At 41.3% G+C, this 18,028-nt stretch overlaps 2 protein-coding genes across 4 annotated transcripts; one reads left to right on the top strand and one right to left on the bottom strand.

Moving 5' to 3' along the window:
• Positions 1–3,707: 3,707 nt before the first annotated feature.
• pole4 (polymerase (DNA-directed), epsilon 4, accessory subunit) lies at positions 3,708–8,353 on the bottom strand. The gene is made up of 4 exons (XM_058073811.2): positions 8,000–8,353; positions 5,681–5,765; positions 5,458–5,499; positions 3,708–4,057 (listed from the first exon to the last, which is right to left on the bottom strand). The coding sequence occupies exons 1-4, from the start codon at positions 8,237–8,239 to the stop codon at positions 4,044–4,046; spliced, it is 381 nt and encodes a 126-aa protein (XP_057929794.2). The 5' UTR covers positions 8,240–8,353; the 3' UTR covers positions 3,708–4,043.
• Positions 7,907–17,668, top strand: LOC131129876 (serine/threonine-protein kinase NIM1). Of its 3 annotated transcripts, XM_058073807.2 has the most exons (5): positions 7,907–8,523; positions 9,505–9,591; positions 13,150–13,464; positions 14,161–14,429; positions 15,420–17,667. In XM_058073807.2, the coding sequence occupies exons 2-5, from the start codon at positions 9,570–9,572 to the stop codon at positions 16,170–16,172; spliced, it is 1,359 nt and encodes a 452-aa protein (XP_057929790.2). In that variant the 5' UTR covers positions 7,907–8,523; positions 9,505–9,569; the 3' UTR covers positions 16,173–17,667. The 3 variants fall into 3 exon arrangements, with proteins under 3 accessions (XP_057929790.2, XP_057929792.2, XP_078646391.1); XM_058073809.2 differs by lacking the exon at positions 9,505–9,591 and having other exon boundaries at positions 15,420–17,668; XM_078790265.1 differs by lacking the exon at positions 7,907–8,523 and having other exon boundaries at positions 8,864–9,591.
• The last annotated feature ends 360 nt before the right edge of the window (positions 17,669–18,028 follow it).

The raw sequence follows: 18,028 nt of genomic DNA, 5'->3' as shown, positions 1-18,028 counted from the left end.
GGGGACTGTAGGGTGTGTTCAAACTATGGTGGGATCACACAGGTCTATTTGGGGCTTCTTGAGGGGATTGTTGAATCTGGAATTGAGAAAGAACAGTTTGGTTTTGGTTCTGGGTGTGGAACTGTGGACCACCACTTTCAGCAGGATCCTTGAGGGTGCATGGGAGATTGTCCAACCAGTCGACATGTGTTTTGTGGACTTAGAGAAGGAATTGGAGCGTGTTCCTTGTGGAATTCTGTGGAAGTACTCCCGGAATATGGGGTACCCGGCTACCATATTCAGGCAGTATGTTCGGAGTGAGAGATTCAGTCCAATAAGTTGGATATTGATATCCCCAGACAATAACGAAAATGCTTGTTTGCCATCCCCACCTAATGGAGCTAAACAAACTAAACAAAGAGGTGAAGGCCACAGTTCCACTCACGAACATGTGCATCCACCCAACAGTCCACCTGGTCTCCATCCTCGGATCCGGAACTTCGCGGCCAGGGGAAAAAAAAATCTAAAAATAGACAATATAAACAACCTAAAAAGTATTAACAATGTAATAATTGTGCCCAGACCTCACAGCTAGGAGACCAGGGTTCAATTCCACCCTCGGCCATCTCTGTGTGGAGTTTGCATGTTCTCCCTGTGCATGTGTGGGTTTTCTCCGGGTACTCCGGTTTCCTCCCACATTCCAAAAACATGCTAGGTTACTTGGCGACTCCAAATTGTCCATAGGTATGAATGTGAGTGTGAATGGTTGTTTGTCTATATGTGCCCTGTGATTGGCTGGCCACCAGTCCAGGGTGTACCCCGCCTCTCGCCCGAAGACAGCTGGGATAGGCTCCAGCACCCCCTGCGACCCTTGTGAGGAAAAGCAGTAGAAAATGAATGAATGAATAATTGTACCCAGGATTATATACAAGTCTGCTCAGCCACCCAACAGTCCACCTGGTCTAGTCCAGTCCAGTCTATTGCTGAGGTGAACACCTAAGTACTTGTAAGATGTCACCATCTCAATGTCCATTCCCTGAATGTTCACTGGTGTTGGAGGAGAGTGCCTGCGGAAATCCACCACCAGTTCTCTGGTTTTTCCCGCTTTGATCCGGAGGCCGTTCCGCTGGCACCAGTCCACAAAGTCATGTGTCAGTCCTTTGTACTCCCTGACGTCCCCATCTGACTGACGATTGCAGAGTCATCAGAGAACTTCTGCAGGTGGCAGGTTGGTGTGTTGTATGAAAAGTCTGCAGTGTAGAGGGCCCCCTCTACAGACAACCATGTTGGACACACAGTCCCGTGTCCTCACATACTGTGGACGGTTGGTAAGGTAGTCCAGTATCCACAATGTGAGGTGCAGGTCCACCCCTGTGTGCTCCAGCTTGTTCCTCAGAAGTGCTGGCTGGATGGTGTTGAACACACCAGAGAAATCAAAGAACATGATTCTCACAGTGCTCTTGTCCACCCCGGTGCGAGGTTGATAGGCAAACTGAGGCGGTTCATTCATTTATTCATTCATTTTCTACTGCTTATCATGGGGTGCTGGAGCCTATCCCAGCTGTCTTCGGGCGAGAGGCGGGATACACCCAGTCTGTCAACTGGTCTGGGAATGCATCGGGATTCGCTAAAACTGGGAGACATTGCTAACACTGTCAACACAGAACCAGAGCTTGGGGGAAGGCAGAGAGCGTATCTGGCCAACAGCACACGCCCATATAAGGAAGCCCGCCCATGTGTGACATCACACACCTCCAGTTTTACCACGCCCTCTGAAACTGAGCGTTTTGAGCCATCCCAAACGTCTTTCAGGGCTCACTTCCAAATGTACAAACCTCATTATATGAAACCTTGGCATGGTTTAACACGAGAATACAAGCTTCTAACTTCATTTATAGGTCAGAAAAGTGGAAAAAGCATCACAGGTCATCTTTAATTAGCACATTGTGGAACTGTTTTTTGGCTGATATATAGTACAGTACACTTCACTCAGTTGAAGATGTTTTTTTTGCTCTCTGGGCAAACTGAGGAACTATTCAGAGAGCAAGGTAACAATATGGCCTTCTTATTTGAGCCATGGGAGCAGTGAAGGGTTGAGGATGGAGTACAAGTATGTCCGTGCGTGCGTGTGTGTGTGTGTGTGTGGGCACACGTTGGGGATGGGTTCAAGAATGTGACCCAAGAAATCAGGTTGGAATCTCAGCTGCAAAAACATACCTTCCACATGAACACAGGTTTGCTTGTTGAGCCAGGGACATTTTCTGCATAGCTCTGTAGCGATTAAAATATCTCCTGTCAAGGTGTGCACACTCTCAAAAATGCCAGCAATCAAATAAAAGTTGGAGTCAAACGCTAACGTCTTCCTCTTAGAGGGAGGAGGGGGTTGTGGTCGGGGTAGTGCAGCTCAGATCACTTGCTTTTCTTTCTTCTAATAGAGATCTCGCTGTACCTGGAAGGGACTTCTCAGGGATAAAATGCACAAGGCAGACAGTTGCTCTAATCTTTGCTATGGAACAAAAATAGCTACAAGAATTTAAGAATAATTATTATTACAATAATAATCATTATAATTACAATGATGCTCATTTTGGGCCCTTTGTATTGAGTAGTTGACTCCCATAGAGCAGCTACACACAATAACCAACACAGAAAGCTTTCGAGATCTTCCACAATATGCACCTATTCCAGCTGGATTTCATTGGATTTCCAAAACGCTATATTTTCATTTATTCCACGCCCCGCCTCTGGACACACCCACTCTGGTTTGATTGGTCCCACTCCCAAGTCCTCATCCACTTATCCAGGTTTGGGTCACAGGGGCAGCAGTCTCAGTAGAGAAGTCTAGACTTCCCGGTCCGCAGACACCTCCTTTAGTTTCACCGGAAGGACACCGAGGCTAGGCCAGCTGTGAGACCGGCCCATCTGGAGTAGTTTGGTTCCAGAAACCAAACTGTGGGTTGAGGTGAGTCCGACTATGTCTCAAACTTTTGCACAAGTTTGGGCTCCTTCCCAGCTAGAGAAGTGACATTGGCCGCCAAAGACCAGGTCACCCCTGCGCCCTTCCTCAACCACCACCCAAAACACATTACACCAGACCATTATGCTTGCCTCCACATGTGGTGGGTGCACAAGGGAGGGATCCTGTGTGGTTTCTTCAGGCTGGGCCCAGGCAGACCCCACGGATGAAGGCCCAACCACCAGGTGCTCACCTGCGAGCCCCTCCCCCAGACCTGACCCAGAATGAGGCCCCAGTATACCACATCCGGGTGAGGTGTAGATCCTCCTTTTGCATTTTTCATAAGTCATTCTTGGTCTGGCCCATAACCTAGGACTTGTTTGCCTTGGGCGCCCTACCTGGCGCAGACAACATAGCCCCTAGGATTACTTGGGCACTCAAACCCCTCCACCATGATAAGATGGTGATTCACGGTGGGTTAGCAGCTCGCATGAAGAACTATTTTTCTGCCTATTATGTCATCATATGGTTACATCACCTTACACTTTAGTATGTGTTAATATATCAGGAAGGCAGGAAGTGAACAAATGTAACAGTTACAGATCGTGAAAGTAATAGATGGAGGGGTAGGATTCAATAAGCTTTGCATGTTCCTACTTCCTACTACTAAACCATTACCATTAAGTACTAAATACAGTACACATTAAGCAGTACTAGTCTTCTCTGCTCTTTTTATTACTGTCTATGTATGTGTGTCAAATAAACATCCAAGTTTACTGAGGTTCCATTAAACTTTATTTGACACATAGCAACATTTCACGAATATTTACATTAAATGTACACATAATGGTAATGGTCATTTTTATTACATACGATGGGAGAAAATTGTCAATGTAAACAACGAAAGATGACCATTCAAACCCATATAGAACCCAGATGGAACCATTCAAACATGTATAGAACCCAACCAGAACCATCCAAACATGTATAGAACCCAAGCAGAACCAGTTAAGCATGCTGTTGAAAATGTTTTAAAGAAAATATGTTGATCGTGTCCATATAACAAAAATGGCTGCAGTTGTGTTGTTCTCATCTCCTGAAGCATCATTCAATCTAATGTACCTGGAATCACAAAAAATGGGAAATAATGGCAACATTAGAGAAACTCTATGGCAGGAATGGCAAGGTCCATTTATGCAATTTTTGCAAAGATTATTCAAATTTTATTTTTTTTCTGCTTTGAGGAAACGCTCGTGTTGTAACGCGTGTATGTCACCTGCACACAGGATGTAAATGGAAAAGTTACTGTTTGATCATGCCATGGCCTCATGTACTTTGTTAATTTATTATTGCCCGACCAAGTGGCTAGTGGCGTCTTTGGCTTACATTTTTGTTGTGTTGGCTTGATTTCAGCTGTTTTTGTCTCAGTTTACTGTATCTTTAATGGTTGATGAAGTCAATGCCAGCCAGTAGTAGAGCATGTTGGGTCTAAGTTGAGAGCTGGTGTCCTGTCCTTCAGTCCAGTTGTTTTGTTGCTAGCTTGTGAAATAATCTCAGACTCGACCAACTATTGGGCTTATTGCCATAACCTTCAACTATATATATGTGAGGCATGATTGATAACCTAGCTTAACTTTTCCGAACTAACAACATTGCTGCATTTCCACTTTGAGAGAATTTATTTGATGTAAAGTGTGTTATAAATTAAAATTTATGATTAGGGAGCGTTACTCGGGAGTCACTGGAGGCGTTGTGAGTGACGCTGAGACTTTACTCACAACACCTATACCAAGACGCTGTGATACTGGCTGTAGCTGGGTTAATATACAGGTCAGTTATGGAAAGGGAACACTGAGGTTTTTTGTTTTTTTTTGGTTTAAGTTTTTTGTTCGGTAGTGTGTGTCCCAATGATAGCATTGTAAGCTAGCTCATACAACTTGCTTTCTCTCGTTATAATGAAGAGAAAAGGGAAAGAAATACAGTTAGGTCCACACTGACAAGTTTTTTTTTTACCCATTTAACTAACTAACTAACACAAAACCACAGCTTTTACTTAAGTTGTTTACTGTACGCCATTTTTTTGGTAAAAAGGAAACAAAATAATACTTTCATGGAGGTTGACAGTTCCCAGAGTCTCGTTGGTAAAAGATCATTAATTAGTTCAGTTCAGGGCTTAGCAACCATTAAAGATACAACAAACAGAGACAATTATTTAAAAACCATAACCAAAACATAGTTGAAATAAAGGTAACACAACAAAAACTTAAGCCACTAGTCACCGAGTCACGCAATAACAAATGAAGAAACAAGCCCATGAGGAAAAACACATTATCACAATGGCGTTCACCCCCTCGACTGTTTGTAATTGAGGTATTTTAATTATCTGAATAATCATTGCAGCCCTAGTTATTATATTTCCCATTCACTTTAGGTGGTCGATAAAGAATCTGAACCTGCGTGCACCATTTTCTGATGGCTGCTCTACAGATTAGACTGTTTAATTTTCGTCACATGACACTCACCTTCCAGAAATGCAAATTCATCTACGGCCTCAATGGCATTATCTGCAGACACACCAAGGAAAAGAAGTGATTTTCAAATATCCTTAGCAATAATTCTAAGTTAGTCAAAAATACACATACCGCATACTTCACTGTGTAACAATAATGCTAGATTTTGCTTGGCTGACTTCAGCAAATTCTTCACTGACTGAAAGGATTATTTCAAGTATTTCTGTGCACTCACCTAAGTCTTTTCTTTGCAGCGTTTTCCTCTTCCCTTGCTGTGCATACACCAAAGCATCTTTGGCGATCATCTCAACAAACAACTCCTGTTGGACAGGCAGCAGCAAATACGCCATATATTTTTTTTATCTGTCAGCAGCCATAGAATGAACATGTTGTAAGTATGTTTCTATTTGTATCTGTCCATTTGTAACAACTTTCAGTATCAAGCACTCGTTACACATACAACATCAGTAGAATCTGATCTTATGTACCTGTGGGAAAATCCTGAAGGTATTGACTTTAAAAAGGACATCACTTTCATTTGCAATTCCCCTCTGCCCCATACTAGTTTTACCGCCATACAAGCATGGAAATGTACTGTACATTATAGAATATTGTACATTGAGAGATTAAGTGAATTAATGAGGTTACTGGGAAAGCTGGTAAAACTTTAGAAATTCTAATTCAAATATTTCATCTTTCTGATAATTTATGAGATATTTACAGTGAAGAAAATAAGTATTTGAACACCCTGCTATTTTGCTATTTCTCCCACTTAGAAATCATGGAGGGGTCTGAAATTTTCATCGTAGGTGCATGTCCACTGTGAGAGAGATAAACTAAAAAGAAAAATCCAGAAATCACAATGCATGATTTTTTAACAATTTATTTGTGTGATACAGCTGCAAATAAGTATTTGAACACCTGAGAAAATGAATGTTAATATTTGGTACAGTAGCCTTTGTTTGCTATTACAGAGGTCAAACGTTTCCTGTAGTTTTTCACCAGGTTTGCACACACTGCAGGAGGGATCTTGGCCCACTCCTCCACACAGATCTTCTCTAGATCAGTCAGGTTTCTGGGCTGTCGCTGAGAAACACGGAGTTTGAGCTCCCTCCAAAGATTTTCGATTGGGTTCAGGTCTGGAGACTGGCTGGGCCATGCTAGAACCTTGATATGCTTCTTACGGAGCCACTCCTTGGTTTTCCTGGCTGTGTGCTTCGGGTCGTTGTCGTGTTGGAAGACCCAGCCACGACCCATCTTCAATGCTCTGACAGAGGGAAGGAGGTTGTTCCCCAAAATCTCACAATACACGGCCCCAGTCATCCTCTCTTTAATGCAGTGCACTCGTCCTGTCCCATGTGCAGAAAAACACCCCCAAAGCATGATGCTACCACCCCCATGCTTCACAGTAGGGATGGTGTTCTTCGGATTGTACTCTTCATTCTTCTTCCTCCAAACACGCTTATTGGAATTATGACCAAAAAGTTCTATTTTGGTCTCATCTGACCATAAAACTTTCTCCCATGACTCCTCTGTATCATCCAAATGGTCATATGCAAACTTAAGACGGGCCTTGACATGTGCTGGTTTAAGCAGGGGAACCTTTCGTGCCATGCATGATTTCACATCATGACGTCTTAGTGTATTACCTACAGTAACCTTGGAAACGGTGGTCCCAGCTCTTTTCAGGTCATTGACCAAGTCCTGTCGTGTAGTTCTGGGCTGATTCCTCACCTTTCTTAGAATCATTGAGACCCCACGAGGTGATATCTTGCATGGGGCTCCACTCCGATTGAGATTGACCGTCATGTTTAGCTTCTTCCATTTTCTAATGATAGCTCCAACAGTGGACCTTTTTTCACCAAGCTGCTTGGTAATTGCTCCGTAGCCCTTTCCAGCCTTGTGGAGGTGTACAATTTTGTCTCTGGTGTCTTTGGACAGCTCTTTGGTCTTCGCCATGTTACAAGTTAAAGTCTTACTGATTGTATGGGGTGGACAGGTGTCTTTATGCAGCTAACGACCTCAAACAGGTGCATCTGATTCAGGATGATACATGGAGTGCAGGTGGACTTCTAATGGGCAGACTAACAGGTCTTTCAGGGTCAGAATTCTAGATGATACACAGGTGTTCAAATACTTATTTGCAGCTGTATCACACAAATAAATTGTTAAAAAATCATGCATTGTGATTTCTGGATTTTTCTTTTTAGTTTATCTCTCTCACAGTGGACATGCACCTACGATGAAAATTTCAGACCCCTCCATGATTTCTAAGTGGGAGAAATAGCAAAATAGCAGGGTGTTCAAATACTTATTTTCTTCACTGTATACTGTACCAACCTTTGCTTTATATTGCTTATTGTATTTTTTGGTGCGTTATTGTCGTTAAATACCCGTTATAATGAATGAATGTTTTTTTTTTATTTTTATTGGCTATTTATGTTTAACTTTTTTTTTTTACTACGAAGGCACTTCTGTATGGCAAATCACGTAGGAGCTAAACATCGCGATAATGAATCGCCTCATGAACACCATTAGAGACAGTGTTGTTTACCGTGGCTTTAGCGATGATAAAGACGGACTCCTGGCTGGCTAGGGACACGTCTGGGTCGGTCTTCATCAAGGCCTTGATTCGCGCCAGCGGTAGTTTGGAGAGCCGGCTATGACCCCCTGTGGCCGCGAGGCCCGTCATCTCCTCCGTCGTCTTAGCGCACCCCCGACTTTCTTCCTCGCTTCCACAGCGGTCAGGCTCCAGCTCCGTGTGGGTGACAGGCGACGCTAGTGTCGCTGCCATTTTTTCCTTTCTTCCACTGTAGCCAAAAGTATATCTTTTGTCGTGACAAAACAGGCGAACATTAGCATGTGTTTCCGGTGTCCCTGAGTTTACCGTGCGCTGATTGGTCAAAAAGCTTTGCATATGTCCCGCCTTTTCCTCTCCCGCCAACTAAAATGTCGTCTGTGATTGGCTTCACGGGAAACTAACGCTTTGCCATTGGCCGGAAGTGCACTCCATCGAAAATGTTTTGCTGCCTTAAGAGCGTTTAAAGCTATAAATACTTTCATCACACAGGCTCAATGGTAATGTATTTGTCTTTAATATTGATACAAAACGTCCACATCTTTATGCATTTGTTTTATTATTTCACTTTTATATATATATTTAGTTATTTATTTTACTTATTTTGAGGGTAATGCCGGTTCGGCTCTCCTTCAAAGAAGCTATATCGCCATGGTAACTCATAACCAGGTTTTGTCCAAACGTCATTTTAAATTGGGTTCGCTGTTTCACTGTGTAATTGGAAGACAGTGTCACAATTTATTTAGAGCAATGTTAATAATAGACTACTAGCGTATAGTTCAGTTCAGTATCAGTGTTATATGTTCTTAATAATAGACTAGTAGGTAGTTACTATAACCTACTAGTCTATTATGAACAACGTATATAGTAACTATACCATACGACTCTATTAATATATACTGTAACTATACTATAGTTATATAATCATCAGTCTTACAAGTTGTTATTAAAAGATGTGTATTTACATGCTCAGCATTATTTTAACAGTGGTACGCCCTTGTTCTGTTGGCTTGCTTGTCTTGTGTAAACTAAGCTGGCTGGGATGCCTTCGCTTTTGAGCTTAAGTAGAATAATATGACGTCTGTGTGAATGAGTACAAAGCTTAGAAGCGGACTTGACAACCGCTGCTGTGGTAGCGTTTAGCTTTGGGAACTTGGGTTTTGTTGAGCTGCATCTTGAGCACAAGGCCTGGGTTGTCGAGCCACTTTGGTGGTATACTCCCAATGTGCATCAATCATAAAATCAATCATAAAAATACAACTGCCAATCTGTCAGGCATGATAAATGCATCTGTCAAAAAAACACATTTTCATAACTGGTTCAACAAATACTCCAAAGCCATTGTTGTTGTTGACCATCAGCGATGCAGTTATTAAAACCCACGAATGGTTGACTGTGTAAAACTTGTGTATGCAGCATTTCCATGCTTTGAGCTGGTGTCAGAGCCAGTGAGAAGGCCCACTAATGCTCTTCCTTAATAGGATTGTCTAATGAAGATAGCTTCACATGTTCAGTCGCAGTCAAGTGTTGCAGCCTGAGAGACAGTATGAAGGACTCACAACATGCAGGTATATTTATTTCTCTTGCTTGGCTTTTCTCCTACGACTGCTGTTTAGAGAAACATTGTTTTTACTGGTGTTTTAGGGGTTGGGCAAAATTAAAGGCAAAAACGTAGCATATTGTTGACATACACTATGAAGAAACTAATGGAATATAACATTTTATTTTAATCAAAATTATTTCCATTACGGCTGCACGGTGGATGAGTGGTTAGCATGCAGTTAATTAGTGACTCCAAATTGTCCATCTGTATGAATGTGAGTTGTTTGTCTATATGTTACCTGTGATTGGCTGGCCACCAGTCCAGGGTGTACACCGCCTCTCGCCCGAAGACAGCTGGGATAGGCTCCAGCACCCCGCGACCCTAGTGAGGATAAGCGGTAGAAAATGAATGAATAATGTCCACTACTTTGAATTCTTGTGGTGAAATACCTGAAGCATCCACAGAGTGGCGCTCTTCCAATAGAATTCCAGCCATAGAAACTATCTTGATCGCGTGCAGTTATTTTGTGTATATATATATATATATATATATATATATATATATATATATATATTCACACAGATATTGAAATGTATTGCATTTATTAGTTTTCTTTGAAGATATATTTGTGCACAGTGTCATGTGACTACAATGTTACCAACATTGTAAGATTGGAGATGTGTAATGTGTTTCTTTCTCTACCTTGTGTTTGAAAATGTATCAATTTAATCATAGTGATGATGTAAACTGAATAAAAGAAAATTTCCTGTAGTTGTAAACAAGAATGCGGCAAACTGTCAATATTTGCTTTCACTCTGGATTTCCACACATTTACTTTGTGGAAGACATTTCTTGGAAAAGTGGCTGTGTTTACCCTTGGGAAAACCCCTACAACACTGCATTCAGTACAGTACAGTACAGGTACCACAATGACAATTATAGCACATGACAAAAGGAACCCAAATGTAGTCTGGTAGGCCTTTCTCATGACCTGGCTTTCAACACCAGTAGCCTTCACTAATTAGATGTGACACTCTCATACTGGACCTTAAAAAACCCAAATCCTTTCCCTCAATGGAATTGGCCATGACGCATTGGAAAAGAATCAGTCAAAAACATGAAGAGTAAAATCGACATGGATGGATGTGCAGTATGATAGATGGATGGATGGATGGATGGATGTACAGTATGATAGATGGATGGATGGATGGATGGATGTACAGTATGATGGATGTATGATAGATTGGATGGATGGATAAACAGCATGATAGATGGAAGGATGTACAGTATGATAGATGGATTGTTGTATGGATGGATGGATGGATGTACAGTATGATGGATGTATGATAGATTGGATGGATGGATAAACAGTATGATAGATGGATTGGAGGATGGGTGGATGTACAGTAATGATGGATGTATGATAGATTGGATGGATGGATAAACAGCATGATAGATGGATGGATGAACAGCATGATAGATGGAAGGATGTACAGTATGATAGATGGATTGTTGGGTGGATGGATGGATGGATGTACAGTATGATGGATGTGTGATAGATTGGATGGATGGATAAACAGCATGATAGATGGATGGATGAACAGCATGATAGATGGATTTTTGGATGGATGGATGTACAGTATGATGGATTCATGCATGATAGATTGGATGGATGGCTACACAGTATGATAGATGGATGCATGTACAGTGATGGATGGACTGTATGATAGATGGGTGGGTGGGTGCATGTCGGGTGGGTGCATGTACAGTATGATAGATGGGTGGATGGACATTATGATAGATGGATGGCTGTATGATAAATAGATGGATGATAGATAGATGCATAGATGGACGGATGGAGGTATGATAGATGGATGATGGATAGATATTTGGATGGATGGATATACAGTATGATGGATGAATGTACACTATGATAGAAGGATGGATGGACGGCTGATGGATGGATAGATAGATAGATACTTTATTCATCTCCAAGAGATATGTGCATTTCCAGCAGCTCTGCAAAAATGTAATAATGAACTCAATGACATAAAAATTAAACAAAGAAGACAAGGTAGGAGAGACAGGAAAAATAAACATATATACAGTATATATATATTTCTAACAGATACGTAATGAGACAAATTTCCCATAGAAAATAGAGCCAGGGGAGCAGCGTTGGCTGGAAGAGCGATACGTGCTTTCAGACTCTCCACTAATCTCTTCATTAGATTTGTCGCTAGTTGCTTTTTTGAAAAAGATTATCTGGAGGGTCTGATTACTGGCCAAATATAGCAACCAAATGTTGTGTCTGCGACACTGCTGCCTTATTCTCTAAAAATCTATTCTGTCCAAATGTATTTGTGGCGGGCCGCCAAATGACATGAGTATTGGTGTGTATGAAACAACACTGTAATACTTTCCGGCAAGACACACTCCACATTTGGAAGAACAAGTACACATTTTTTAGAGCGGCATACACCCACGACCCTGGTGAGGATAAGCAGCATAAAAAACGGATGGATAGTCCCACATTGAGGCTGTGGCATTCAACTTAAAAACTTAAAATCATCTTTGTGTTGTCATTCATGTTAGCATATATTGACTCAGGAAGCTAACTGCTGCTACAGTAGTAGCTAGTAGCTCTCTCCATCCATTCTACTACACAGACAGATACAGAGTGAACCCGCTAGGACAGGGGTCTCAAACTCAATTTACTTGGGGGCCACTGGAGCTCAGGTCTGGGTGAGACTGGGCCGCATCAGGTTTTCCAAAAAAAAAACAAAAAAACGCATTTATTAAAAACAAAAAAAATTTAAAACACGCTTTGGTTCCAAATTTTCTACAATTAAAGCTCTGATAAAACATTCCACTGTTCTCAAATATCTTAATTTTTATTTTTCTGCACAAAATAAGATGAAAAATAAATAAACAAATCAAGAATAAAGAAAATCAATCAGTAATAAATAAATATAATAACAATAATAATAAAACTTAAGAAACCACATATAGTTGGTGGCTAGACAAATTATTTTTTTTCAGATTAAAATGAACAAAGCATTATTAGAGCCCTGTAGACATGACAAAGCACGACTATAGTCACATTTATACTCTTTTTATTTACAACATATTGCGCAACTGCAGGGTCTTGAGACACATGCTACGTAACTCGCAAACTAGAGAGCTAGCGACCTAAACGGTAGCCTTCAAGTTATTTCCTTTAAACTTAAATAGCCAAAAACTTACCACTTCCACACGGATAGGGAGGATAACTACTAACATTATTATTAACTATTAACAACTATTAAGGTTATTTAACCTTTAACATGAACATTAATCAAACGTAATAATTTTTTTTCTGGGTACATGATACCATACAGCATCCATATCAAACTTGCGCGGGCCGCACTAACATTAAACTTTCATATCAAGGCGGGGGCCTCAAACTAGTGTCCTGCGGGCCACATTAGGCCCGCGGGCTGCGTGTTTGAGACCCCTGCGCTAGTGCCTGTTGGGTTCAGATGCCTGAAAAAGTCATGATAATTTCAAACATTGTTCCTTTTGTGTCTTCTTTTTCCAAAAGCCTTGAAAACAAAGCTTTGGCCCAAGCAGAACGGCCATAAAAAAGCCAAAGATGAGTCGCAGAAGCTGGAAAAGATCCCCAATCCGCCACCTTCTGCTTTTGCTGTTTCTGTGAGAAGAGTCATCCCGCAGCTGAGCGATGCTGAGAGGATGCGGCAGGCGCCATTTGAGAGGGCAGTCTACGACCTAGCACACAACGAGAGGATGGTCAACGACATCATCCTCGGGCGCAGGGTTGGATTCTACGAGCTACGCGGAGAGGTTGGACAGGGTAACTTCTCCTCTGTCAGATTGGGCATCCACGCTTTGACCAAAGGTACAGTAGCTCCTGTTCATTATTGTGCTTGCTTCTTAGTGCTTGCTCTTCACCTTTTAGACCAGGGGTCTCAAACTCAATTTACTTGGGGGCCACTGGAGCTCGGGTCTGGGTGAGACTGGGCCGCATCAGGTTTTCCAAAAAAAAAAAACAAAAAAAATGCATTTATTCAAAAGCATTTTTTTAAAAAAAACTTCGCTTTGGTTCCAGTTTTCTACAATAAAAGCTCTGATAAAACATTCCACTGTTCTCAAATATCTTATTTTTCTACACAAAATAAGATGAAAAATAAATAAACAAATCAAAAATAAAGAAAATCAATCAATCAGTAATAAATAAATAAATATAATAATAATAATAATAAAACAACAAATAATAAAAACTTAAGAAACCACATATAGTTGGTGGGTAGACAAAATATTTTTTTCAGATTAAAATTAACAAAGCATTATTAGAGTCCTGTAGACATGACAAAGCACGACTATAGTCACATTTATACTCTTTTTATTTACAACATATTGCGCAACTGCAGGGTCTTGAGACACATGCTAACTCGCAAACTAGAGAGCTAGCGACCTAAACGGTAGCCTTCAAGTTATTTCCTTTAAACTTAAATAGCCAAAAACTTACCACTTCCACACGGATAGGGAGGATAACTATTAACACAGTGAATCTCCTCTCCTGTCATTTCCGCAGAAAGAGTAGCAGTGAAGATCATGGACAAGCAGCGTCTGGAAAAGGGAGGCGAGCCTTTTGCCTTCTCAGAAATCCGCTGCATGGAAAAGCTGTGCCACCCCAACGTAGTGCGTCTGTACGAGGTGATGGAGACCAGCAGGAAGCTCTACCTGGTGATGGAGTACGGCAGCGGCGGCGACCTGTTCTCTCGTATCACCACGAGGGGGAAGCTGACCGACTTTGAGTCCAAGCTGATCTTTGCACAAGTGGTGTCTGCTGTGAAACACATGGTGAGCATCAGTGACGCCGTACTCTGGGAACTAACCAGAAATGGGCGTTCATTGTTTAAAGTGTGAAATTGACATGGATTGATCACATCAGTTGGGCTGCACGGCCGTCAAGTGGTTAGAATGCAGACCTCACAGCTAGGAGACCCGAGTTCAATATCTCGGCCATCTCTGTGTGGAGTTTGCATGTTCTCCCCGTTCATGCGTGGGTTTTCTCCGGGTACTCCGGTTTCCTCCCACATTCCAAAAACATGCTAGGTTAATTGGTGACTCCAAATTGTCCATAGGTATGAATGTGAGTGTGAATGGTTGTTTGTCTATATGTGCCCTGTGATTGGCTGGCCACCAGTCCAGGGTGTACCCCGCCTCTCGCCCGAAGACAGCTGGGATAGGCTCCAGCACCCCCGCGACCCTTGTGAGGAAAAAGCGGTAGAAAATGAATGAATAAATGTACAGCATACATGTACCATGTTATAAAACTCACACAATATTGACATGTTTATGTCTTTATGCTCCTGTCATGATGTTTTTTGTCAGGTGTTGAGATTTTGCACTTTGTTTGGCGGCCTGTAAACGCACCGTAAGTTGTGTGTTGAGACGCAAACGTTTGTTTGACTATGTTAGCACTAGCTAGACAGTGACAAGAGGCTAGCATTTCAAGAAGCCTGCTAGCCTTGTGTGCTAACAACCACGCAAACCTATATAAGGCTCCACTGACATGTATTTAGTAAGTGTGTGAGGCTTATTTAACCTGCTCTGTGTTAAGGTTATGGTTTAATTTACTTGACGATGCATCCAACTTACATTGCAATACATCACAGAAACCTCCCGAAGAGACTAACTGCTGTTCTAACCTTAACATCTAACCCTAAGCCTAACCCTAATTCTAACCCCAACATCTAAACTATCCTAAAACTAGGGATTTTTGTGTAATCACACAACTGAAAACGATGTTAGTGAACCACAACATGTAAGTTTTTGTTGTCATTTCAGCACGACAACAACATCATCCACAGGGACCTCAAGGCTGAGAACATATTCTACACCACCAGCTACTGCATCAAGGTGGGTGACTTTGGCTTTAGCACCGAGAGGGGACCCAACGAGCCGCTCACCAATTTCTGTGGCTCCCCTCCGTATGCAGCACCTGAACTCTTTCGGGAAAAAGGCTATATGGGATGCTACTCGGACATCTGGGCTTTAGGTATTCTTCTCTACTTTATGGTGACCACCACCTTGCCTTTTTTCGGGGACAGTTTACGGAGGTTGAAGCGTTGCATCCTTCAGGGGTCCTACAGCATCCCCGCCTATGTGTCTGACCAGTGCCAGATTGTCATCAAAGGCATGTTGCGTCCAGTACCAGTGGACCGCTCCTCTCTTCGCCAAATATCAGACAGTGATTGGCTCAGGGGGATCGAGCGCCCTCGTCCTTACGTATCCCTGCCGCTGTCCCCGGCCCACTTTGCTCAGGCTGCTCCGGTTCTAAGTGAAGAAGAAGAAGAGGTGAAAACTCTAATGTCTGATCTGGGAATTTTGGCACTTCATTTGCAAAACAACCCCTGTTCAGATGCCAAGAGCCCACTGACCGGTACTTACCGCATCCTACTGCACCGGGTGCAGAAGAGGAGGTCTGTGGAGGCTTTGGGCTATGCGGCGCTTCGGCCAGATGAGTGCAAGAGTTCCGCCAACTGGTGTGTAGCGTCTGTGGACAAACACAACCCCTCTGCTGTCTGTCTTATACTCTGACACAATGGAATATGTGGGTGCTCACTCCTTCACCACTTAAGTGGGGTTGGTTGGGCGGTGGGGGGTGGCAGATTGAAAAACCCCGTTTTATGGTATGCATGTCTTTATAAAGAGACCCTTACAATTTTGAATGAAACCTTGGTTTTCCAACACCCAGGTTCTCACTGAACATACAATATTGCGCTAAAGCAAATGTTGAATCTTGTGCTTATTAATAAAGCCCAACCCCACTTGGAGAATATATACGTATATATACCGTATTTTCCGGACTATAAGTCGCACTTTTTTTATAGGTTGGCTGTTCCTGCGACTTATTCTCCAGAGCGACTTATAAATGAAAAAACTGTTTATGTTACATAAACACTGGACACCTTTTCTGTTCATGTTTATTTTTCATGTAGCTGAATAACTATTGTGTTAACATATCTTACACCTATTCAGCCTGTTCTCTATTCTTTTATTGTTAGAACTTGCCTTCCAAGAGGACGTAATGTCTGTTTTGGTCAAGTCGTTTGGAGAATTAATTACCTGAAAAAAATACTTATGCTCCAGTGCGACTTATGTATGTTTTTTTCTGCCTAATTATGCATTTTTGGCCTTGTGTGACTTATACTCCGGAGCGACTTATAGTCCAGAAAATACGGTATATATACTAGCCCTTCTCAAAAAATTTGCATATTGTGATAAAGTTCGTTATTTTCTGTAATGTACTGATAAACATTAGACTTTTATATATTTTAGATTCATTACACACAACTGAAGTAGTTCAAACCTTTTATTGTTTTAATATTGATGAAGAAAATCAAAAATCCCCATCTCAAAAAAATTGCATATTCCATCTGACCAATAAAAGTGTTTTTAATACAAAATACAAAATAAAAGGCTTGAACTACTTCAGTTGTGTGTAATTAATCTAAAATATATGAAAGTCTAATGTTTATCTGTGCATTACAGAAAATAACGAACTTTATCACAATATGCTAATTTTTTTGAGATAGGGATTTTTGGTTTTTCTTTACTTTTTTGCCACAATCATCAATCTTAAAACAAAAGGTTTGAACTACTTCAGTTGTGTGTAATTAATCTAAAATATATGAAAGTCTAATGTTTATCAGAGCATTGCAGAAAATAATGAACTTCATCACAATATGCAAAATTTTTTGAAATTGGGATTTTTGGGTTTTTTTACTTTTTTGCCACAATCATCGCTATTAAAACAATAACAGGCTTGGGCTACTTCAGTTGTGTGTAATTAATCTAAAATATATGAAAGTCTAATGTTTATCAGTACATTACAGAAAATAATGAACTTTATCACAATATGCTAATTGTTTGAGTTCGGGATTTTTGTTTTTTCTTTACTTTTTTGCCACAATCATCAATATGAAAAACAATAAAAGACTTGAACTACTTCAGTTGTGTGTAATTAATCTAAAATATATGAACGTCTAATGTTTATCAGTACATTACAGAAAATAACAAACTTTATCACAATATGCAAATTTTTTGAGATAGGGATTTTTGGTTTTCTTTACTTTTTTTTGCCACAACCATAACTATTAAAACAATAGGAATAGGAGCGTGTGCATGTGTGTAAGTTTGTCTGTAGAAGAGGACATTTCCTTTGGGAACACAAGGGAGTGCTTTTGCTTTCAGATTGAAATTCTTTCTGGACTTAGCATGTCCACTTAATGCCGTGCTAATCTTTGACAGCCGCCTGCCAGTGTCTGATCAGCACTGATGCTAATGATAAGCTTTTTGTCCATTCCCGCCAAGCCAACCCTGTTCCCACAGGAATGGACACGTTGTGTGTGCACGCCACCCTGGCGTGTTGTTTATGTAAGAATCTTGCTCAA

The sequence above is a fragment of the Doryrhamphus excisus genome, linkage group LG4 (assembly GCF_037039965.1).
Source record: "Doryrhamphus excisus strain RoL-2023G ecotype Guam linkage group LG4, RoL_Dexc_Guam_v1.1, whole genome shotgun sequence".
Taxonomy (NCBI): Eukaryota; Metazoa; Chordata; class Actinopteri; order Syngnathiformes; family Syngnathidae; genus Doryrhamphus; species Doryrhamphus excisus.
The sequence above is the reverse complement of the archived record's forward strand: the minus strand, read 5'-3'. Positions and strand labels throughout refer to the sequence as shown.